Genomic DNA, 25,469 nt, shown 5'->3' on the forward strand with positions numbered 1-25,469 from the left:
TAAAAGTGGAGACTATCGGACGCGAAAAGGAACGGCTTTACAGCCGAAAAGAGCTGAAACCCGGGGGGGGGGGGGGGGGGGGGGCTGGATCAATCGTCCACGTTGCCAGGCAGCTGCAGAGTCAAGAATAAAGCTTGTGAAGGAGGGCATCTACTACCAGGCCGTCACATGGTCCCGTGGAAATTCATTCTTGACCCGATCTGAAAGTTTTGAGATTTGAAACTGTTACTATCAGCCCCGATGACACAGCACAAAAGGGAGGCTACTTTCCTCACTCAAATATATTTTCAATATATTTTGATGAGAGCATCGTCATAATCATGATAGATAGTATATGTTTTACTATCTGATAGCCACACAGTGACTTTTCCGTTACACGCTTTTGATCCTCGTAACAACCCTGCGAGGGAGGCAGGGTCGGTGTTATTATCTCTCTGCTTTACATATGAGGAAACTTGAGTCTCAGCAAGGTTAGGGGATTTGCCCAAGATCACACAGTAAGTAAAACACTGCAGAGCTAGGTCTAGAAGCCAAGTGTTTTAACTTCTGATCTACTGTACTTAAGTAATAATAATAATATTCAACTAAAACACGGCCCTCGTTTGGCTCAGGAGCCCAAGAGCAGTGGCCGGAGAGAGAGAGTGTGCGGGCCAGTCAGTGCAGAGAAGGGAGCGCTGTCCTCACAGGGCAGGCTGTCCCCGCCCGCAGCAGGTGGGTGCAGGCGCCAGGTGGGGCAAGAGGGTGACTGACATGGCGCTCGCTCGTACTCTTCCGGCCCCACCGCCAGAGAAAACAGCACCACAAACAGGGGAGCAGATACCTCGTCCCAGCAAAACTCAAGTCGAGTTCAACAATATGTCTCAAGGCTCAACCGTCTGGGAGCAGAAGTCTGGGTCCGACTTCTGGGGCTGGCAGCTTGAATTGACCGGTGGAACTACACTCACTGGGCTGTGTTGGAAACTCCCAAGCAGCCGGCTTTCTCTCTGCCTGGGCCCACGGAAGGCGCATTGTGCAGGACAATTCAGATTCAATCACAAGTATAAAAGAGGTAGGCAGGAACCAGGCCCCTGGGGCATGAGGGAGACTCCCGGTCTTTGTCCTGGTGAGACTGGCACTTTCTTTTTTAATCGCTCAGTGTGGAGGAGGGATGGGGAGGGGAGAGAATGAAAGCAGAGAGGAGGTGACTGGGAGGAGTTTCAGAAACAGAAGGGAAGGATTTGGGAAACACAAGGACATGACAAGATGACAGGACAAGACGCAGGAAGACAGGATTTCAGGTTAATTATAAGTGAGGGGGAGGGGGAGGGGGAGGGGGGAGGAGAAAATATATATAGCCTCATAAAGAGTCAGCCGGTGTCTTGGGTAAACAAAAACTTCGAAAGTTGAAAAGACCACAGCCAAACTCCACCGGCAGCCGGGGCTGCCGGCTGCACCCGGTGACAGAGAGAGCGAGCCAGGTAGCCCCACCTCTGTGACCAGGCTTTCCGAGGCGGTGCGCTGGAGGAAAGTAAGGTGTAGTGCTGGTTCGGAGGCTAGGCATAGGGTGATACCTTGGTTCACTTCTCACATAGAGTTCCACATCGTTCCGAGCTTTCTAGGGGTCCTGGGGAACCTGGACACCTGTCCCGTCTCTGGCCCCTGCTCCTGGGGGGTGGGGGGGTGGTGCACACACAGCTCAGTGCTCCCAGGACAGCGCATGGGGCACAGACAACCCAGGGACCTTCTCTCACTCGCTCTTAAGAGGGGGTGCCGTCCCGCTAAAATTCCACCCAAAACTACCCTTTATCTTATAGATGGCATTATTGTTATTATTATTTTTGCATCTTAAGCACCAGGAAAAGTGGCAAAAACAACAAGGAACAGAGGAGCTGGGAAAACTGAAGATGCAGTTCCACAGCCTGGAGACACCTCTGGTGCCAGAGGCCCTGCGGGGGTCCTGGGGGGGGGGTCTCTATGTTGTGAATCACTGTTCTGCAACTTCCATCCTTCCTGTGGACACCTGAGTATTCAAGCCTGCCTAAGGACCTAATCAACGCTTAAAGTTAGTCAAATGTGGAAACAATTACCAAAAAAAAAGTTCATTCTATAAGATGTATTTTGGGCAGCCAAAAAAAAAAAAAAATCCAGACAAAGTCCAATGACACTGCTTCCTAATTTCTGTATGGGTAGTCACACAGGATTGCTTGACTTCAGGGTATAATGAATAGCCTCCCTTTTTCGTGGCAATCTTGGCTTTACTGAAGGGTGGGGTTACCTTTTATCAAGAAACACAATGGAGTTATAAAGCACTGCCCAGGCAAGTCTGACAGACCGCCGGCACCTGCAAACCTCTCACTCCGGCCTGGAGACCTGTTCAATGCGGTTCAGCAACAGCGCGGCCCACCCGGGCACTGCGCCAGCGGACCACAGTCCGCCCCCGAAAAACAGAAGTTACCGCACACGAAATAATACAGCGCTGAAGAAAAGGAAAAAGAAAAATAAGGCGTGTTTTCTCCTTCCTCTTAAAGGGAAAGCAGGGACAGGTCTGGGGGTAGGGGGTGGGGCTGCTAACTTGTGCCTCTAACCGCAGGGAGAGACGGGACCTTAAAAGACGTTTGTGTCTTGAACACAGAGAGTCGTGCTCCTTTTTGCTGTGCCCAGCCAGCCTAATGGGAAGGGGCCCTGGGGTGTTAGGGGCTGCAAGGCAAGACCTGGATACAGCCCACTGACAACTGCAAGTGTGCGTGCATGCGTGTGTGTGTGTTTGCACGTGTGTGTGCACGTGCTTTCCTGTTATGATCTGTGGCAAGAACTCAAGTAAAACCCAGCAGTCCAGCACGAGCTCATTCGCCAGGGCAAACAGGGCACTTCACGTTCCACACGCCGCCCGGACCCCCGACACACCGGCCACCCTGTCCCGGATGGACCGGGCCAGGGGGCCAGTCTCTGCTGGATTACGTTAACGATTTGTCAACCATCTGGCCCAGCTGAGAGCCTACGGACACCGTGAAGACACACTGCTGTCACGTGAACCGCTCATTTCCGCCCCGGTTCCAACCTCAGCAAGGTGTGCTCCCAGCGGCGGAATGGAAAGCTCTGGAAGCTTTCAGCTGGGTGCCTCGTACAAAACTGAAACGAACTCTGGGTTTAGAAACAAGTGAACTGAAAGCAAAAAAAAAAAAAAAAAAAAAAGGTGTCGTTTGAAATAAAGCAAGTTTCAGGAGGTTCCCATTCCACGGTGGCCTTGGAAGTGGAGGCCCGGTCACCGCTACCCACCCACCCATCACCAAGACGGGGCATCGAGGGTCACAGGATGCAGACAAAAGCCCTGCGAAGGGTTTACCGTCGGAGGCAGCGCGGCTGTCAGCAATGACCACAGGTGACCCATTCTTCAAAATACTCGTGTGGAGCCACATCGCAGATAATTACATACCTGCATCAGCCACCAACGACAACGAAAGGGGTATTCCAACTCATCTGACTGCCACCCATTATTATTTTATTATTGAGCTGAGGAAGAGAATCACATAATTCTAATAGGTAGTTCCTAACCAAACCTGCATGCGTCTGGGCCCCAGAAGTAATGGCTAAGTCAGTACCACGCCCCGGTGGCGCCCATCACAGCAGGGGCAAAGAACAGTATCCTGACTGTGAAGTTACAGACTGAGACTCAACCTAAGTAAATAAAAGCCCGCTGCTGCCCCGACGAGAGGGTGGTGAAGGCCTGAGGGCTTGGAAGGGGGGGACCCGGGGGAGGACAGCTGGGCTTCTGGTCAGGCCAGGAGCCTCACTGCAGAGGGGCAGTGACAAGGACGCTGGACCCTGATGGCCTCTCTCAGCTCAGAACGACTGTGAACTCCACACAGACAGCCCAGAGTAACGTGAGCATGGGGGGGGGGGGCAAGGCCAGCCTGCCCTCAACGCACCCGCTCCTCCTCCTCTCCGCGTCCAGCCAGACCCCCACCGCCTTGCTCAAGGGGCGCCCTGCATACGTGGCCCCCCCTACAACTCCCAGACCAAGGGGAACGAAGGTGACTGACATCCTCAGCCACTGCGACCTCCCAGCCATATCGAGCTGAGAACAGCCATGGGGGGGCCCGGCAGGAGGCCCGCCCAGGCAAGCCCTGCCAGTCCCGCTGGTATCTCTCTGGTTCCCACCCAGCGTCATGCTGTCTACAGTGGACAGCAAAGCTCAGTGAACAAAAGGTACCTGAGGGCCAAGCCCACCGCTGGATTCCGGCCTGGGGCCGGGCCTCCGCAGTGACACAGAGTCCCCACCAACCATTCATGACAACATGGCAGCGACCTCATTGAGATGTGACTCACCCTTGTCGCCCTCCTGGCCAAGAATCTCCAAACGGTGCTTACATTGTGTTTGCATGTCAATCATCTGTGCACTTGACTGTTATACTTGACATTTTTTAAAAGTATAGTTTTTTTTTGAAACACACCCTCCCGCATTTTGGAAAGAAAACCCAACCTCCTTCCCATGGCCCCGCAAAGACCCCCTGTGACCTCTTCTGCCACCCTCTCCGAAGGGCCCCACAGGGCCCCGTGGTGCTGAGTCACCCTGGCCTTCCTTCTGGGCCAGCCCCCAGGCCTGCCCTGCAGGGCCCTCCTCACCCACCCGGCTGCAGGGGCACCGCCACTCCCTGGAGAAGCCTCCAGTCTAAACCCAGTCCCTGACCCTCTCTCCTCTCCACTCTCTTCCTCTGCAGCCTTGGTTATCTGTGGTTTGTTTACTGTCTCCTTCTGGGGAACCCAGAACTGGGCTGCCTTGTTCCCCAGCCTAGTTCAGTTCTTGCTCATGGGGCCGAGTCTGGCATATCGATGGTGCTCAAACCTCTCCGTGGAACCAAACTGTGCCCTTTGGCAACATGTCTCTGTGCCCCAGGGTCTTCATCTGCTAAGAGGAGTGCCACTGTGGTGCTGAAGGAAGTCTCCCCGCTCCTTGTTTCCAAGTTAAATAAACAGCTTTGCCCACGTGAGCAGTCACTGAACAACTGAGAACTGCTAATCATCAGCCACTGGGGAAATAAAACCCTTCGCCTCCCTGGGCTCTCCAGGGAGGTTACTCTCAGCCTGTTTCCTTGAGGCTGAGCCCTCCGGGTCCCTTTGTCTGACCCTCCAAAATCTTTCTTTTTTAGCCTTGCAGCTGGGGACCAGAACTTGCATTCTGAGATGGTTCCAAGGCCCCCTCCCAGTGACTTTTTTCAAATCACGTTTTAAAACCCCAGAGGGCTGTCCATGTGTATATATATATATATAAAAAGAGATGTCAAAAACAGTTTACCTATGATGTTCACCGTACTATCCACTTCATTTTTTATAGCTGAAGTCAGGACCGCATACTCAGGAGAAAGATCACTTACTCCATTACTAAGCCCCAAAGATGACTCAACTGGTTCTTGCTAGGAAGAAGAAAAGAAAAAAGAATTGAGACCACTTCCTTTTTTCTCCCTTTCCTCAGCTTAAACCCTACCCTGGCTGCTTTCTTTCGTGCCAGGGTGACTTCATTCCCTCACTCGCCCAATCAGCCTGGAGCCTGGGGAGCACATTTCCACGTGGAGCTCCTCCTTGGAGGAAATAGGAACAGTGCATCTGCTTGCCTTCTGAACGCCTCCACCTGCAGGCAGTACTCCAGGGTTGAGCAGAGCTGCGGAACTATCTGTGTAGAGCAGGGGTCCCCAAACTTTTTACACAGGGGGCCAGTTCACTGTCCCTCAGACCGTTGAAGGGCCGGACTATAAAAAAACTGAACAAATCCCTATGCACACTGCACATATCTTATTTTAAAGTAAAAAAACAAAACAGGAACAAATACAATATTTAAAATAAAGAACAAGTAAATTTAAATTAACAAACTGACCAGTATTTCAGTGGGAACTATGCTTTTCTCACTGACCATCAATGAAAGAGGTGCCCCTTCCGGAAGTGCGGCGGGGGCCGGATAAATGGCTTCAGGGGGCCGCATGTGGCCCGCGGGCCGTAGTTTGGGGACCCCTGGTGTAGAGTGTCATGTGCCTCGATGACAAGTCTTCCTTCTCTTGGTGGAAGGGGTGGGGGGGGGGGGTGCTTAGAAGACCCAGTGCTTGGCTTTCTCTCAAAGAGAGGAATCATGCTACTTCCTCTTTAACAATTATTTCTAAGGAAAATGCCTCAACCTAGGAGCCCAGAGGATGCTGTGGATACATTTTTTCTCAGAAAAGGTTTGCCCTGGACTCTGGCTACTTGAACAACCTGCCCTGAGTGGGCGGCTGCTAACAGGGCCAGACTCAGGGCCAAAGCCCCCCTCCCCCAATGGAGGGACGTGGAGCAAGCCCACCCACAGCTCCACACGAACGCCTTTCCAGTGCCTGCGCGCCCCGCCCCCTGCCGCCCGGGAGGCTGCGCGTTCACGCGGCTGAAACAGTGGGGCCCCTCTCCCTCTCCTTAGGAGAGCCCCCGGGAGCTGCTGCAGTCGGGACGCCCTTCGAGTGCCTGCACGGCCCCTGCCCTGCCGCCCGGGAGGCTGCGCGTTCACGCGGCTGAAACAGTGGGGCCCCTCTCCCTCTCCTTAGGAGAGCTCCCGGGAGCTGCTGCAGTCGGGGGCGCGCTGGAACCCTCCGCGCTTCGAGGGCGCCAGCCAACCCCGGGAGAGCCGGTCCCGGGGGACGTGCGCACGGCCCGCACCGCGGCGGGAGAGCTGCTTTTCCAAGTGAGACTGCACGTGTGTCTGTGACAGCAGTGGAGCCAGACACACACACAAAAGGAAGCCACACAGGACGAGTCCTTTGGGAAACCACGCTGGAGAGGAGGGTGAAGGGCGGAAAGCACTGGACGGGACGGAGATCACGTGAGGCCGCCATGACTGTGCTTTGAAAAACCCAGAATGTTGGACACCTCTAAGGCACATGGGGCACTTTTATCAATTTATTTATATGCTACTTGGAATCAGTGACAACCCCCCCCCCCCAACACACACACACACACAAAGAGACTTAGGGAAGTCACACAGAGAAGGAGGGAGAAATGACTTCCTCCTTCATGACCCCACCTGGCAAACTCCTACCCACAGTAACTAAGTTCAAACACACCACTTCACTGGACAACTCATTTCTAAAAACAAACAAAAATCGTACACTGTGTGGTTGACCAGATGGCAACCAAGGGCGAGCGTTAAGGAAGGTGCGGGGACAGTCTCACTGGGCAGGACCGTCACCCCTTCTCCTGAGGCCTCTAGCACTTTCCTTCTTTTACAAGTTCCACATAAGGAGTCTGTCCTTTCTGGGGAAAACCCAATTGCTGGTGACTTGAGTCACCATCTTTTCTCTTCCCTTCCAGCCAAACTTCTGCAGGAGCCCCTGCCTGCCTTCCCCGCCTTCGCCCAGCGCCCCGAGTTGGAGCCTGCGGTCCCCCCGCCACTCGGCTGCAGACACCCAGTATCCGGCTCCCTGGGCCCGAGCTGCGCGGACACGTCGCTCAGACCTGAGGTCAACGCCTGGCTCCTCCACTTCTCACCAGTCCCAGGACTGTACTGAACCTCTTCAAGCCTCTCTCCCGGCATGGAAGACAACAACAGGACCCACGTCACCAAGATCGGTGCAGACTAAAACGTGGTGAATAGGCACCTGGCACTTATTTTAAAAATGCGATTATCTAAGGTCGCCGACACAACTCTGCGTGCCCCAACTCAGTGACCTTTCCTCGCGTCCCTTTCCCTCAGCGCCACACTGACACCTGCACCTCCCTCCGGATGAGATGAGCAGGTGATGTTGCTGCGACTCCCCACCTTCCTGAGGACTCCTTCCTTCCGCCCCGTTTCCCCAACGCCCCCTTTGCATGTCCCTGCCGTCTGGCCCACGCCTCCATCACGTCCACTCGCTCAGTCCTCCCTCAAAAGCAGCTCCAGAGCATCTGAAGGGATTACAGAAAGAACTGCCACGTTACGGGGCTCTTCTGTCGTCTCGGCTATATTTTTTTTTACTCATTCCGTGTCTAGCTTTCTTTTAACTAACTGTAAGGAGGCCGTCAGTCTTGCATCTATTTAAAAACCTACATTATTCTGATTTCTCAGTTGAAGACCTCTCAGTGTTTCAGAGGACCTACCGTTTCATTAGTGGCGAGTGATACTTTTATCACTTTACACGCGAGAAAACCATGACTCAGAGACTAAATTAATTACCCGAGGTCACACCGCTTTTAACCTGCGGACACACAGGAACTGAACTCTGTCTCTGATCGTGGAACCTGGGCTGATTTCAGGAGCTTTCCGTTTCAGTCAACCCTGTGTCGCCCACCAGTTCCAACGGAGACTGAGACAGAACGATCTGCAACACCGCTGACCCCTGAGGCCTGCCTGGTGTCCTGCACTGCCTCCGTAACGGAACGGAGTCTCCAGTGGAGACTGGGTCTGACCCCCCAGGCCCGCCTGGTGTCCTGCACTGCCTCCATAACGGAACAGCGGAGTCTCCAGTGGAGACCGAGTCTGACCCCCCAGGCCCGCCTGGTGTCCTGCACTGCCTCTGTAACGGAATGGCGGAGTCTCCAGTGGAGACCAAGTCTGACCCCGCTGAGCACTGCTTCACTCCTCCCATCCCGCACTTCAAAAACGACCTGTCCATCTCAAAGTTGCCAGTGCTACCATCTTGACGGCACAATCACTCTGGAGGACAGCGCCGTCAGCCGTAGAGTGAATGGACCCGGCACCTCCCTGAAAGGTCTCTGACCGGGTACAGAACAACAGGGATCCTCACTGGACTCAGCCGGAAGTTTTGAAATGATTGGAATAGGATGCAAGGGTGATCTGGCTGCGACATCTGTCACCGCATTGATCGCCAGGGTTGAAATGATTGGAATAGGAATATCTACACCTAAACTCACTCTCTCTGTATCTATCTGTCCATCCATCCATCTACCTACCTACTTATCTACATTTACTTATTTATTTACAGCAAGGGACCCAAAATAAACACAGGAAGTACAGTTCTCAGTGGAACCTGTGCCCGGACACCCTCCAGGGCGTGAACGGTCTTTGTCCACAGTGTCCCCTGTTCCTCTGTGGTGGCTGCCCCTGCCCTGTCCCCACTCTGATTCTCCATAACCGGGCCTGGTCAATCCCAAACCAGGCTGCTCTTTCTGTTCCCTTTCTTACTGTAGACAGAGGCTCTAAGTCAGGTCATCTTGGTTTCTAACCCCCTCACCTCGCCACAAAAAAAAAAAAGAAAAAAAAAAAAAGAAAAGACTGCTTGGGTTCAGAGCCCACTGGGGGACGGGGGTGCATTAACGCTGCCAAACAGTTATGTCCAAGAACTTCTTCTCTCCTTATAAAAACCCAAGGTTTGGTCCACAGTTTAAGTGATTTTAGAAAAAAAGCAAACCTCACAAGACAGAGTTCCGAGGTGGGCCAGCCTTCTTGAGACCTCTAAAGTAATACAGTGTTGGTTGGCCCCAGCTACGCTTGCTGGAAGGGTTTGAGTCACAGGACAGCAAGGGTCACTCATCCTGTTGCTCCAAGCCCATTGTGTCTCATCCCTGTGCCACGGTCCCTTGTCTAGATGTCCCTTCCCTAAGGCCAAAGATAATGGTCATAAGACCATTTCCCGCCCCAACCCACCCCCCACCCTCATAAGTGAATTCTGTGCAAAGCCAGTCAGTCTCCTCGAAGCCAAATTTAAGAGCATCCTTACGTCTCTCTACTGACTAAAATGTCAGGCTGACAGCTGACCTTCATCAAAGTAATGCAGGGAATGCACACTGCACACCACAGAGGCCACGAGGCCACCAGGGACAGGAGCTCTAGGAAAACAAGCTGAAGCTTCCTGCCTGGTCCTCGAAACACCTTCCGTCCTGTCCTTCTTTCCCGGGAACGAGACCGTCTTCATTCTCTCCCTCCCCACTCTCGCTGCGGCTTCCCCTTGCCTGGCTCACTCTTCTCTTGTCTTCTCCTTGGGCCTCTGTCTGCACGTCCTACAGCTTCCCCGTGGGAGAGGCACCTGTTTCCATGGCCCCCGAGAGCACCTGGAGTGAGGGACCACACGTCTCCCCAACACCTCCCCGAGCTCTCCACCCACCTGCCAGAGCCAGCTTCCTACCGGGACGCCTGCCGTAGAGGCTGTCATTTCATATTCAATCCGTTCGAAGTTAAACTCATCCTTCTCCACAAAGCACGTGCTCCTCCCAGCAATCCCCTCTATGAGGGCTGAAAAGGCAGGGCCTCCCGTTTGACCCACTCCTGTCTTCAGCCTGTGTCCTCTTCCCTTCTCCAGAGGAAGGTCTCCTCCTCTCCTCTCTGGTCCAACTGCCACCGTTTTCATCCAAACTTCCTACCACAGTCTCTCCTCCCCGCATTCCTTCCTATCACCGTGAGAAAACCTCCCTTAAATAGCGATTCCATCACACTCCCCTCTTCCCCAGGGAGCGCACCTCGATCACACTGCCCTCTTCCCCAGGGAGCGCACCTCGATCACACTGCCCTCTTCCCCAGGGAGCGCACCTCGATCACACTCCCCTCTTCCCCAGGGAGCGCACCTTGATCACACTGCCCTCTTCCCCAGGGAGCGCACCTCGATCACACTGCCTTCTTCCCCAGGGAGCGCACCTCGATCACACTGCCCTCTTCCCCAGGGAGCGCACCTCGATCACACTGCCCTCTTCCCCAGGGAGCGCACCTCGATCACACTGCCTTCTTCCCCAGGGAGCGCACCTCGATCACACTGCCCTCTTCCCCAGGGAGCGCACCTCGATCACACTGCCTTCTTCCCCAGGGAGCGCACCTCGATCACACTGCCTTCTTCCCCAGGGAGCGCACCTCAATCACACTGCCCTCTTCCCCAGGGAGCGCACCTCGATCACACTCCTCTCCTCTTCCCCAGGGAGCGCACCTCGATCACACTCCCCTCCTCTTCCCCAGGGAGCGCACCTCGATCACACTCCTCTCCTCTTCCCCAGGGAGCGCACCTCAATCACACTGCCCTCTTCCCCAGGGAGCGCACCTCGATCACACTCCTCTCCTCTTCCCCAGGGAGCGCACCTCAATCACACTGCCCTCTTCCCCAGGGAGCGCACCTCGATCACACTCCCCTCCTCTTCCCCAGGGAGCGCACCTCAATCACACTGCCTTCTTCCCCAGGGAGCGCACCTCGATCACACTCCTCCCCTCTTCCCCAGGGAGCGCACCTCCGCCTTCCTTCACAGCATCAGCCACAGAGGCTACCGAGCCAGTCACTCTTCAGACTGAGCTCTGCCTCCTACCACCCTCACCCCAACCCCGTCTGATTGAGGTTGAAGGACTGAGCGCCTCCTGCGACCAATGAAGGGACTGCTCTAGTATCGGCCCTGCCAGGTGGTCATCTAGGCTGCGCTGGAACAGTGACCGGAAGCGTGTTGTTTTTGAATCCGGCTCAAGTCACTGAGAGCCACCAGCTCTACTAGCGAGTTCTGCTAAACCACTATCTGCCTTCTGCAAGGTCTACCCAGAGGTCTGCACTCAGAGCCCAGGCAGCCCAGCCGCCTCCCTCCCCAGTGCCCTGGGAGGTCCTAGACTCTGCTCTCCACCTCCCCCAACACAACGATCCTTTGATCTGACAGCGATTCATAGTTTCACAGCATGCATCTTTAGTCTGCAAAGGACACTCTGGGGCAGGAAGGATTCGTTTCTGATCCGCCCTGCCCACCTGTTTGTTTCCCATTGTTCCCTCACACAGGCTCCTGCTCTACTTACAGCCGGTTTCCTGACTCATCGCTGAAGGCCACACAGCAGCTCTAATCTCCAGGCCCTCATTGTAGGATGCTCCGGGGAGGGGGTGCAAGGGAACGACTTCCCTCTGTCCGGGCTGTCCCCCAGGCCCCGGCTCAGGTCCCACAGCCTCCGAGCGCTGGGAGGCACCGAGCTGGTGAAAGACGCAGGTTCTGGGGTCGGACTAACCGGGATTGAAACTGCAGCTCCATGACTGTGTGACCTGGGGGAATGACTCAACCGTGTTGTGTCTCCAGTTCCTTGTGTGCAAAAGGGAGGTGACCTGCCCATCACAGGGGGCACTCGAGGAGGTAACCATGAGAGCCGAACACTTGGTCGAGGCCCCAGAACGCCAGCTACCACGCCTCTGTTATACTCACTCTGTCCTTACTGATCTTGACCTTGTGACATTTTTGAAACACATATCTGCACTGATAACGTACAACCTAGTATTACTCACTATTGCGTTCCTTATCTTTACTTCCTTGAACAGCCAGTTACCTCCACACAGGTGGGGTTTTAGTTCACGTGCAAACAGCTCACTGAGTCCCTAGGATACACTCACTAAGAGAACATCAGGGAACACGGAGGCGGCACTTCTGCGCCTACTACACGGTCAGTGGCCTCGGGTCTCAGGGAGCTGAGACAACAACATACGGCCCGGAGATACACTGCCTGAGTGACCCAGGAAAGGTTCGGAGGGTGGGCCCGTGCACTCGGAACATCCTGGGCTGGTTAAAACCTCCATCCGCCTTGAACTGAATGAAGGTTGAGAAAGAGCCGGCTTCAACAGCAAGTTTTCACACCTAGTGACAACACACAGGCCGAAATGTCCTCAGTGGAAGCAATCTACCTAGTCTATCCAGAGGCACAACTGCACGGGACACACTGACTCAGAGCCCAGGTGTTTTCACGTACAACAAAAAGCAACGTATTGCTAGGTCAGAGAGGAGAAGGGCCTCCTCACACACTTCCAGACAACCTGGAGAGTGGACTTTCTCCAGAAACAGTAAGAGAACACTCGGGCATTCCCAGTCACAGGCCACAGAACTGGGGAGGCCTTACCCACGGTTACACTGGCGGACAGATGCACGCAGATTTAAATTCCAAAGATGAGTCACCTGCCCTCTGCCGAAGGAACAATGTCCCTTTGAAGGGAGGTTTCCGATATTAATCACATCTTGGCCACAGGAAGATTTCACAATGGCCACTCCGCTGGGATGGGACTTGCCCTGCACCTTGGTCTCCTCACAGGAGACCTCTCTCCCTGCTTCCCTGGACTGAGACGACCGAGCCCCGCCCAGGGCTGTGCCTTCCCCGACTTGCTCGTCTGAGTGGCCTCGAGGAACACAACGCTACTGCTGATGTGACTGCCACGGCCCTGCACTTATGAGAACGTCACGTGTCACTTCTAAGATGCACATTTCCACATCCCTGAAAACCAATGATGTGTCACAATTTTGTTGCAAGCAGCTTTTCTTGCTTTGAGATACATAAAATAATGATGTGTTTTATAATCATTGGCATTGGATCGTCACTGGAGTATGGTGGACCACGTTTCAGGAAAGCTGGTTGAAAAGTGAGCATCTGTTACTCCATTATCATTTCTCCATTAACTGAGATTATGAAATTAAATCTGCATTCATGTAAAACCTGCACTCCTACCCTACATGTTATATTGATTTATACATCTACGTGGTGGTCCACCAACACTCACACATGTGTTTACTGATCCCATTTGTACTGATTATCTGTTCTGTACCAGGCACTGAGCTAGAAGCTGTGAAAACAGAAGTAGGATCTAATCATAATGAAGATTGTAGGAAGTTCTTCAAAATTACACATTTGTGGGGAAGCTCTACTTTTCTGACTAAACAACACTAATCAAAATGTAGGCCTAAGCCCTGACTGGTTGGCTCAGTGGTAGAGCATCACCCCAGTGTGTGAATTTCCCAGATTTGATTCCTAGTCAGGACACACAGGAGAAGCAACCATCTGCTTCTCCACACCCTCTCTCTCTCCTTCTCTCTTCCTGTCCCACAGCCATGGCTCAATTGGTCAGAGCAAGTTGGCCCCAGGCATTGAGGATGGCTCTGTGGAGCCTGGCCTCAGGTACTGAAAGTAGCTCAGTTGTCGAGCAATGGCCCCAGATGGGCAGAGCATCACTCCTAGGGGGCTTGCTGGGTGGATCTCAGTTGGGGCACATGTGGAAGTCTGTATCTCTGTCTCCCCTCCTCACACTTAAAAAAAAAAAAAGTTGGCCCTAAAATATTCCAAACTATGGAAATCATAATAGGTTTTTTCAATTACAAGGAAAATTTAAATGTTTTAAAAAGTGATGTACGGGAAACCTATAAATTAAAAAACACTTGAGACATATCCAAAAATCACAATGTATAGACCATCTACGAATTTTGATTAAAATAAACAGATGGTCCAAAAATTATAACATTTATGAGACAACTGAAAACTTGAACCCGGACTGGGCATTTGACGATACGGGCAATTGCTGCCAGTGCCTTCAGATGCAGTCATGACACTGCGTTTTTAAACACCACCTATCTTTCAAGATATACAGTGAAATACTTATTTATGGAAGAAATGATATATCTGGAATTTGTTTGAAAAAATTGAGTTAAACCACGTGAAATTGTTTTTGTAGGTAAGAAATGACTATCTGCCATTTTTTTTTATCGGAATAGGGAAGTAGGTAGAAGAACTAATAAAAATCAAATGGCCTTGAGCTGATGAATGCTGAAACTGGGGCGATGGTCTACGGAGTCAATTGTATCCATTTGTCTCCTTCTTGAGTGTAGAAAATTATTCCACAGTAAAAAACAAAACAAAACCAGGGCTTAATACTGTGTTATATTTAAAGTAAGTAAAAAACAAAAACAATGAAAATAAAACTGGAGGTATGGCTCTTTAAAATGCTCTGCCTAAAATATTTATTCCCTGTCGCAGAAGTCAATATGTCTGAAACATTATGTATTTATCTAAGTTTTCCCTCAACTCTTAACTACCTTCACAAGTTTAGCTTTCTATCTGAAGTATAAGTTTTAATATTTTTTTCTTCCTAGTTTGAGTAACTGGCTTGTGTTTTAAAGATCGTACTATCTGGACAATCCAGTTTTTTTCTTCAGCAGTTATTCTAGATCAGAAATCAGAATACTTGGGTGTCTCCTTTAAGTTTAGTTCTAAATAATAGAGTGGCCTTGGCCAAATGTCCCATAGCTTCTGGGTCCATGTTCCTCGACTCTCTCAAGCCTCAGTTTCTTCATCTGCAAACAGAGCGTCGTGAACCAGACTATCTTCCCTCTGATGGTCCAGGGGTTGGAGACTGCAGGGTCTGCCCTTCACCCAACAGCTGAAACTCACCCGCAGTTCTGCACAGGATATTGGCCTCTCCACTGCCAGTTAACAAGTCACCCAACTTACACACCAAGATCCTTGCATACGGGGGACTTCAGACCACACAGCCGACTGAGCGGCTTGCTCACAAACACAGCCCTGTGGCACACCTCAGAGAATGATGAGAGCTGGCTTCACAGCGGAGCAGGAAAAGGCCTGTGAGATCCACACTGATACAGAGTCTGATCTCACGGCTGGGTCCCTAACCTAATGGCCTGTCATGGGATAGATCTACAAAATATAGATGACACATATTAATACAAGTATATAATATTTAATGTACTTTAAAATATATTTAATGGTCTGAAAATGTGCTTAATGGTATCAAAGAGTGGCTGGTTGCTGGGGCTTAGGGGGTACCGAGGGACCAGCTGGCGATAGTGTGGGGACTATCATTGTCAATTTGTGACTTCATTCATCAACTCCTCCATGAAACCAGATGAGGCGGGGATATGTGTACTTGAGTCTACAAGTGGGCACATGCCGAAGAGGAGACAGGTAAAGCATGTAACACACAGCAGCAAAGGAGGAAAGATTAAGTACTTCCCAGAGGTCACGGTACTTGTCTCTAGGAGACAGACTATGAATCATTAACACAGCCACAACCTTGGCCTTCCCCTGAACAACCAAAGATTACCTTGATGTGCTTAACTCTGTCTTCTTTTTCTGTCTTTGGTTTCTTTCCTGTGGCAACAGAAAAACAGTTTGGGGTGAGTTCAGGAAGAACACGCAGGGAAACAGTTCCCCCGAGTTACATGCGTGAACCTGCACGTGCTATATCTGTGCATGGCCCACACTCCTAACGTGTTACTGCCCTTGGTGACCTGACAGTCATTTTTCCCCAGTGCGGTCAGGGCACAATTATCATCCGTGGTGTGAACTACAGGTGTGGAAATTAAGAAATCACAAAGGTAATACAACAGGTATTAATAGATACTGAGTGACCGTTGTGTTGGTAAATCTCTTCCTCTACCTTTTTTGGAAGGCCGCTCAGACAAGGGTAACATCCGGTACACTCGGAAGGCATTATTCCCTTTCTTGATGCTTTTATCCTTGACTTCTTCAATGTCAGGCAAGGAGTTCATGGCACATCGAAAATTCGCCTTCCATGTTTTTGGATCAGGTTTATCGACTCCTGGTTGATGCTTTCCTAATAAAATAGCCCAAAAAATTAAGGTTAAGGAAGAAGGAAAAAAATTAGGTTCAGAGGAAACATTTCTGGGGACACTGGATTGATAGCCAAGTAGTACAGAGAACCCCTGGAATCCCAGGTTATGCCAATAGGGACCAGCATACTGATTTCCCTGGGACTAAAGTTATTGGGATGCGGGAATTTTTTTTTTTAAATCTGGACAGTTCTGGGCCCTGGCCAGTTGGTTCAGCGGTAGAGCGTTGGCCTGGCGTGCGGGGGACCCGGGTTCGATTCCCGGCCAGGGCACATAGGAGAAGCGCCCATTTGCTTCTCCACCCCCCCTCCTTCCTCTCTGTCTCTCTCTTCCCCTCCCGCAGCCAAGGCTCCATTGGAGCAAAGATGGCCCGGGCGCTGGGGATGGCTCCTTGGCCTCTGCCCCAGGCGCTAGAGTGGCTCTGGTCGCGGAAGAGCGACGCCCCGGAGGGGCAGAGCATCGTCCCCTGGTGGGCAGAGCGTCGCCCCTGGTGGGCGTGCCGGGTGGATCCCGGTCGGGCGCATGCGGGAGTCTGTCTGACTGTCTCTCCCCGTTTCCAGCTTCAGAAAAATACAAAAAAAAAAAAAAAATCTGGACAGTTCCAGGCAGATTGGTACAAGGTGGTCACTCTGATTTTACCAAACAGCTTGATTAAAAGAAGTTAATAATGGTAGAAGAATGGAGAAATAATGTAAATCAGTGGTCCCCAATCCCCGACCGGTCCATGGGCCATTTGGTACCGGTCCGCAGAGAAAGAATAAATAACTTATATTATTTAGTTTTATTTATATTTAAGTCTGAACGTTTTATTTTTAAAAAAATGACCAGATTCCCTCTGTTACATCCATCTAAGACTCACTCTTGATGCTTGTCTCGTAAGTTCGACAATTATATTTAGAAGTACCACAGTTTTTACGCCGGTTGCATAATTTTATTTTGTGCATTTATCCGTCCCACCCTAAAGGCCGGGTCCGTGAAAATATTTTCTGACATTAAACCGGTCCGTGGCCCAAGAAAGGTTGGGGACCACTGCTGTAAATGACACAGAAGGCTGGCAGGCAGGGAAGCCAGTAAGCACAGACAGATAACCAGTGTTTCGTTTTCATCTGACTCTCAAATATTAAGTCACAAGCCCATTCCTGTAAGTAGCTCCTTACTTAAATTTTGTTGTAAATAGATATATTTTTGACTTTGGGGAAATCGATTCTACCCCAGTGTACAGCTACAGACAGGTAAGTTCATCATGCTGGCACACGCCTGGGGAACTTAATCCCAGCTCTACGTGCTAGGAAACTTTAGGACTCAATGGGGTTGTTGGAACATCACTTCTGAGTGATGAAGTTTGTCCCTGAAGTGTCCCTGGGTGTGCCCGGGTGCAAGTTACCAGCTTTTCAGAGTTGTCGTCACGAGACCATCATCCAGGAGATTTTATGTATGTAGTAAAAACAAAAAAATAATGTATCATAGAACTGAAATTTGCTAAGAGAGCAGAACTTCAATGTTCTCAGTAAAGAAAAACAAAAACACAACCAAAAACCCACAAATAATTAAAAGGTAAATAGGCGAGGCAATGAATGTGTTAATTAACTCAATGCGGTGCATCCTTTCACAAGGATGATGGCTATCAAATCGTATCTTTACATAATTAAAAGAAAATGAACTCACGAAACCAACAAAGAAATAACAGCGCCCATCTCTGTCAAGGAGGCAGGGGCGTCGATACCTGTGTGGATTGCCCAGTTTCTAAAGAGCGGGGCATCCTTCTCCACATCCCACCCGTGTCTGGCTGCATGCATCCAGGGGATCTGAAAAATCTTCTTTTCCTGAAAAAAAAAAAAAAAAAGGAAGTCAGAACTGTAGCCCTGGCTGTCAGGCCCCCACTGCGGAGGGCTCTTCAGTCCCAGCTGGTAGGATTCACTGAAACACCCCTGCTTCCCCAGTAAAATCTACTGCCAACCAAACCCACTTCCCCATGGGGCACCAAGTCGTGACAGTCCACCCGGGTGAGATCGGGGCCCCACGGAGTCCAGAGGAACAGGAATGCACCCCGAGGGCGCAGGGGACGCGGTGGGTTGCGCCCAGGGGGTCCCGTTATCTGTGCCGTTTTTCTTTCAAGAACCATAGATAACTAGACGCTGGAGGAAATTTCTCATGCTTATTCTTATCATTTATTTCCACCAGTTGGCGAAGCAGACCTCCAGCTTCCTCAGTAAATTAAAAATTAGGCAACTGTCCAAAAATAACACCCATTTGTGCTGCGAAAGGGAAGTTGGGCATATGTAGCCACTGGTTGCAGAGACCAAGTGCCTCACTCCGCTGGGTACAGAGATGTATCGATTATGTGGAGATGATACTCCTCGAGCAAAGTCCCTCCGTAAGATTCCTCTTCTATCAGACACTTTCCTCCCTCTCACAACCCAAAAGACAACTCAAACTCGCTTCTACCAAACCCCGGCAAACGTGTGACTAGAAGCCACTACTTTGGGAACAAAGTCACACTCATAGTACAACTACACATGGGTAACCTGGTTCAGCCAGCAGCACCTGGGCACCTTACATGTGACTACACGTGCTCACATGGCCTCAGTTCTGGTTTTTTTGCAACAGTCTCATGAGCTACACGTATGTTATTATTTCCACTTTACAGTTAAAGTGGCTGAGGAACAGAATTAAATTACTTGACCCGAGGAACTCAGGGCAGTGAGCGTCTCAATTCCGGACCAAGGTCAGGAGACCCAATCTCCATTCATTTTTCACAGCACACCTGGCCTCCAGTGTCTGGATTTACAAGGTTTCCAGTTTTACAATGCATCTGTTGACTTGGATTATGTGGAGATTAAAGCCCAGGAAAAATAAATTTGTTTTTAAGCTCGCAAGCCGGTTCTGAGGATCCCCAGGTCTGGGCATCCCTGCACCACGCCCCGAGGAAGGAGAGGAAGGTCAGTAGGGGTTTCCCGCCACTTCGGGCTCACAGCGCAGGACAGAAAGGGACCCAACCGACCTCAAAGGGGCTCGGTGCCTCTCCAGGGAACCGATGACAAAGCCTGAATTCAAAGTATTTCAGTACATTTGAGAGTTCCCCCAAAATGGGTAGAAGGGAAAATCCTGCCTTATTTAAAGCTCAGTCAGTAAAGAAGAACCGAAAGTGAGACTTCTCATCAAGTCCATCTGGTATCGCCCACCCAGAGGGGAGCGTCTCTGGGTCGCCGTGTCTACCCGGGCGGCCGTCAGAGACGGACGCGGTGAAATCTTACTTTTCCATGGACATGGAAACCCCGAAAGGACTTATTGGAGGAAAGAGCTTTTCCTGAAATGCACGGCCAGCACCTACAGGTCCAGACTTCAAGACACAGCCCCTTGAAGAGTCCTGCTACTTCACAGGTTTCTAGGTCAGAGGAGTTCGGGGCTGACGCATCTGAAATCTATCTCATGAGACACAGAGTTCATCTGATAAGGTCTTTTCAGGCACGGCGTCCGTGCAGTGGGACGTGCACACAACCCAGTCTCCTGGAAGCCATGCCAGAATCATGAAGTGATGAAAGTAATAACTGAACTCCGCAAATATCCGCCATGGATCCCCTTGTAATGCGCGAAGATACCTAAGGAGGCGGAATTAATGCCAGATAAGCACATAAAAAGACTCTTAACACCACTAATCGTTAGGGACATGTAAATCAAAACAATAATGAGATACCATTTCACACCCAGTAGGGTGACTAGAATAAAAATAATAATGATGATGATGATGAGTGTTGGTGATGATGCAGAGAAACCGGAACCTCCAGACGCGGCTGACGGGGCTGTAAGGTGGGATAGCTGCTGGGGGACACAATATGGTGGTCCCTCCAAGAGTTAAACTCAGATACAAAGTGCCACATAGGATATGCTTCCACTTATATGAACTATCCAGTCTAGGCAAATCCATGGATGGATGGATGGATGGATGGATGGATGGTTGGAAGGAAGGGAGGGAGAGAAGGAAAGAAAGAAAGAAGGAAGGAAGGAAGGAAGGAAGGAAGGAAGGGAGGGTAGGAGGGAGGGAAGGAGGGAAGGAGGGAAGGAGGAAGGGAGGGAGGGAGGGAGGGAGGGAGGGAGGGAGGGAGGGAGGGAGGAACAACTAATAAGCATCACACATATTCCCTTGAAAGACCGTGTTGAAAGGTAACGGTAAATTCATTTAAACCTGAAAGAGATTCTAACCAGTAAATGTCCCGGTCAGACCACTGTGTTGTATGGGATGGATCTGAGTGGACTGTGACATCAGACTGCGCCAACAGCCCTGACTGCCCAGCCTGCACACATGGCGGCTGCACACACCATGTAGGACCACATGAACCTGAGTCCACTCACGTTTACATCTAAGAGCGTTGCTTGATGGAGAAGAACATTAAGATGACCTTGAGCAATGCAGAACAAACATACCTTGGCCCCAGGTGGAAACCAGTTCTTTTATTTCCCTCTGCCTCTTCTCCCCTCACCCCCAATATTCACAAGATGTTCCAATTTCACTTGCTAGTTTTGTGTGGACTCCTTACCCTGTTCCAAGACGGCCTGATATGTGCACAAGCCGGTACCTGCCTTCAGTGAAGAGAACGGGGAGGTCTGGACCTATCTGCTGACCTCTGCTGCTGGGCAAACGGCCTGGCCTGGGTCCAGGCAGATCTCTGATATGAAATGAGATCATTGGTGAGCAGAGTGGGAACTGATTGAAGCTACCAGAGAAACAATGAACCTGGGCGCCTTCCTTCCTTCCTCTAGAAGTGGCTCAGGAAAACCACGAGAGAGCAACTGCACAAATCCAGAGCGAAACTGGTCCTTTCAATGAACCAATCGCAAGAAGGCAGAAAAAGAGGGGGTTCTGTTCACAATCAGGAGAACTTTGAATGACAACAACCAAACACAACGTGTGGACCTTCTCTGGGGTCTGACTGAAAAAAATCAATTGTAAGGAGGTGTTTTGGGAATATTCAAGACATTCTGAATATGAAAGGGGCAGAGATGAGTCTAAAAACATGATTAATCTTTGTAATGGACAATGGTACTATGAATATATGAGAAAACATTAAGTCTTATAGATGTCAGAGAGTTGCCACACACACAAAGATAAAACAAAATGTTCGTAACGGTTAACTCTAGATGTGCATTACCAGATCTAGATGGGAATCTGCTATATTATTTTTTCTAGTCAATAAGCTATTCAAAAATACTATGTGTATTTGCAAATAGTTACAATAAAAAGTATCTGGCCCAAGCCGAGCCCCCTTCATGAGCTCATTGCAATGCTGCTTTGCCCAACTTCCCCACGACTCCTTCCGAGGGATCCACCCCCTTTTCACAGCCACCCTCCTCCCAATTTACTGAAAGCAGGAGATGGAAACAAATCTAAGGCATTAATCAACCATCTCTTTGTCTCTTACAAGAATGTAGTAGATTTGATAGACCATCCATTTGAGAGAGAGGTGACAACTGGCAGTGTTCTTAAGTCTAATTACCTTAACAGAACAGTCAAGCCAGTCAAAATCAATGGGTGTGTCAAAAAAAAACAACCACAAACAAACAAACAAACCTGAAGAAAAACTCATTCTGTTCAGATAACAAGGAATATGCTTTAATTTCACACTCTAAATCAATATAAGCAATGTTATCTTATTCTTCAAAATATAACCCCCTACTTACTGCTCTGTGCTTTGATTTCCTTGTCTATAAACTAGAAGAAAAAAATAGCAGTTATGTACCCCTGTGGTGGGGATTATGTGAGTTAAGGCACATATGTTACTTGGAAGCTTACCTGGTACTTAATAAAGGTTAGTCTTCACTGTCAGTAGTATCACTGTGACTGTTACCCAGTGCCTGATGTCTCTTCAGCTCTCCTTGCCTACCATCGCCCCTTTCCTCAGACCTCGCTGTGCACCCCGCTAACCGAGCAGGCCAGGGCACAACCTTAGTTCTTATCTGCTTTTTTGGAAGAGGCTCGTTGCAAAGCTCCTCCAGGATGCAAATCCAAAGCACGATAGAAATAGCAAGCCTAGAAAAATTATATTGCTTGCCATCAGACCTTAAGATTCACGACAGGTCACATGGAATGATCATATGGCTTCCTTAAGTTATTTCTGTGGACTTCGTACCCCCATTAAGCTAAAAATTAGTGGGAAAAAAAAGTTGATGAAGGAAAAGGAACAAAAAGAATTAAGATTTGAGAGATATCTGAAATGATCAAAAGAGGTCAGAAGTGATATTAGTTAAAAAAAAAATGAAGCTGCAATATCCTGTTCAGTTGCTAGAAGTGGCTGCAAGCTGGCCCCGAGCTCTCGGCATGTGATACAGAGATAAAGCCTGACCAGCTAAATGATTCATTCATCGTGCCCTTAAGATTAAAAATGAGGGGGTAGGTAAAAGAGGAAAAAGAAATTTGCTCAGAAGAACTGCAATATTCTTGGTAGTGGAAGAGAAACATCCCTTGAAGGCCCTCTTTAAAAAAGCATAATCTGCCCTGGCTGGTTGGCTCAGCAGTAGAGTATCCTCTTGGCATGTGGGAGTCCCGGGTTTGATTCCCAGTCAGGACACACAGGAGGAACAACCATCTGCTTCTCCACCCTTCACACTCCCTTTTTCGCTTCTCTCTCTCTCTCTCTCTCTCCTCCCTTCCCGCAGGCATGACTCGAATAGTTCAAACAATTTGGCCCATGGGCTGAGGATAACTCCATGCCTTCGCCTCAGGCAGCTGAAATAGCTTGGTTGCCGAGCAACAGGTAGATCCTAGTCCAGGCACATCTGCCTCCCTGCCTCCCTACCTCTCAATAATAATAATAATAATAATAATAAAGCATAATCTATTATATTTACTTACTTTTTTAAGTCATAACTATCATCTCAGGTGTTCTTTACTATTACAGACACTGTCTTCCTTCCTTCCTCACCCTTACCAGGTAGGGTCAATTAAATTGAGAGGTTGAGGCAGGTGAAGTAAGGAGGGTTTATGTCTACATGGGGCTGTGTATGATAGAATGGTTCTCTTTTTTTTAGGACAGGTAGGCACATAAACAGGGTTTCACAATGAAGATAAAGAGAAGACATTTTATTACTATGTTGTAGACCCGAAACTAAACTAAGATGGAAAATCAACTGTAATTCAAAAAAAAAAAAAAAAAAAAAAAAAGAAATGAAAAAAATTTTCGTTTAAGAAAAGACATTCTTAAAAGACAAAACAAGTTTTCTTTACAGAGAATATATTGGAAAACAATCAATGAGCTCCATTCCCGATATGAACCCCTGCAGCCTCTGTGTCCTTTCACCCTCAAAAGTCAGGAGAGGCCAACAAGGAATTTAGAGGAGGAAGAAGGTGATAAAAGCACAGGAAGAAGCTTCCGGAAACAGTCATCCCAAATACCCAGGGTGAGCTGAAACGTAAGTCAAAGGTGATAAAAATCTTTCTACGACAACGATGTTTTTATGATCATTTTTGCTTGGCTGATTTTGCAATTAACAAGCATAACATGTTGAACGTGAAGAACAATTTTGTTTGCGGAGGTCCGCATGCACTCAAGCGCACGCGCACGCGCGCACACAGGCACCCAGCGCACTCACCTTGTTCAGCCACTTCAGCCCCGGTATAGTGTTGGAGTTGATCTGGTCCTCCAGCCACGGGCGCATGCGCATCCTTTCCACCGGCATGGTGCCCCTCTGCGGGGAGAAACACAGCGTGAGGCGCTTCTGCTGCCGTGCCCACACTGTCAGGTTCTACACCCCAGCCCGGTCCTCTTCTAGTGTCTCCTTCCTATGACCACACGGCTATGTCTGTGGGGACTGGTGGGGTACGGCATGCTGAAGGCCTCTGCCTAGAGCCCCCTGCCCCTGCTAGAGCCCCTTGCCCCTGCTAGAGCCCCCTGCCCCTGCTAGAGCGCCCTGCCCCTGCTAGAGCCCCCTGCCCCTGCTAGAACGCCCTGCCCCTGCTAGAGCCCCTTGCCCCTGCTAGAGCCCCCTGCCCCTGCTAGAGTGCCCTGCCCCTGCTAGAGCCCCCTGCCCCTGCTAGAGCCCCTTGCCCCTGCCCCTGCTAGAGCCCCCTGCCCCTGCTAGAGCCCCCTGCCCCTGCTAGAGCCCCTTGCCCCTGCTAGAGCCCCCTGCCCCTGCTAGAACGCCCTGCCCCTGCTAGAACGCCCTGCCCCTGCTAGAACGCCCTGCCCCTGCTAGAGCCCCCTGCCCCTGCTAGAGCGCCCTGCCCCTGCTAGAGCCCCTTGCCCCTGCTAGAGCCCCCTGCCCCTGCTAGAGCGCCCTGCCCCTGCTAGAGCGCCCTGCCCCTGCTAGAGCCCCTTGCCCCTGCTAGAGCCCCCTGCCCCTGCTAGAGCCCCCTGCCCCTGCTAGAGCGCCCTGCCCCTGCTAGAGCCCTTGCCCCTGCTAGAGCCCCTTGCCCCTGCTAGAGCCCCCTGCCCCTGCTAGAGCGCCCTGCCCCTGCTAGAGCGCCCTGCCCCTGCTAGAGCCCCTTGCCCCTGCTAGAGCCCCCTGCCCCTGCTAGAGCGCCCTGCCCCTGCTAGAGCCCCTTGCCCCTGCTAGAGCCCCCTGCCCCTGCTAGAGCGCCCTGCCCCTGCTAGAGCCCCCTGCCCCTGCTAGAGCGCCCTGCCCCTGCTAGAGCCCCCTGCCCCTGCTAGAGCGCCCTGCCCCGCTGCAGCAGGCGGGTCGGGTCATTCCAGAGGGGCGGCCCAGCCTGCTCTCCGAGGAGAGGGTCCCAGGGAGGAGGCCGGGCAGGCAGGAACTCAGCTACCTGGAGGGCCCGGCCACCTCTGAGTGACCTTCCCTGAAGCCGGGTCCGACCGGCTCCCAGTCGGGCTGTGTTTCCAGCAGACACCGTCACTGCCCCAGGCACACAGGGCGCTCATGCTGTCCAATACCTGCGGCTAGCGTCCTCCCACAGACCAAGGGTGGACAATCAGTGCAAAACGGTAGTCGCGAGAAAAGCCTTCTCATTAACACTTCAGTCCCCTGTGTATGGGGATTACAGAAATGCCTGGAGCCCCTACCACTGCCACTTGAAAGCGGCAAAGGAGTCCATTCACGGGCGAGGTTTTGCACTAAACAGGAGTCCCTCCTGACGCCGCCCACCTACTCCCAGGCCCCCGGCGTCCTGCTCTGGCTTCAGCCTTGCTCCTAGTTACAGCTGCTCTCAGTGGCTCCCCCAAGGACCTCTGGGCACTGCCCTCTCCCGC

At 51.0% G+C, this 25,469-nt stretch overlaps 1 protein-coding gene across 4 annotated transcripts in view; it reads right to left on the reverse strand.

Annotated features, from left to right (window-relative positions):
- Positions 1-25,469, reverse strand: part of IRF2 (interferon regulatory factor 2) — an 84,502-nt gene that overhangs the window by 16,471 nt on the left and 42,562 nt on the right. For all 4 annotated transcript variants that reach the window (XM_066380156.1, XM_066380159.1, XM_066380158.1 and 1 more), the window contains exons 2-6: positions 23,857-23,952; positions 17,996-18,095; positions 16,080-16,256; positions 15,744-15,790; positions 5,273-5,390 (exon numbers count right to left, since the gene is read on the reverse strand). In XM_066380156.1, the coding sequence (XP_066236253.1) occupies positions 5,273-5,390; positions 15,744-15,790; positions 16,080-16,256; positions 17,996-18,095; positions 23,857-23,943 (529 nt within the window). In that variant the 5' untranslated portion in view covers positions 23,944-23,952. The remainder of the gene's footprint in view (positions 1-5,272; positions 5,391-15,743; positions 15,791-16,079; positions 16,257-17,995; positions 18,096-23,856; positions 23,953-25,469) is intronic.

This window comes from Saccopteryx leptura, chromosome 4 (genome assembly GCF_036850995.1).
Source record: "Saccopteryx leptura isolate mSacLep1 chromosome 4, mSacLep1_pri_phased_curated, whole genome shotgun sequence".
Taxonomy (NCBI): Eukaryota; Metazoa; Chordata; class Mammalia; order Chiroptera; family Emballonuridae; genus Saccopteryx; species Saccopteryx leptura.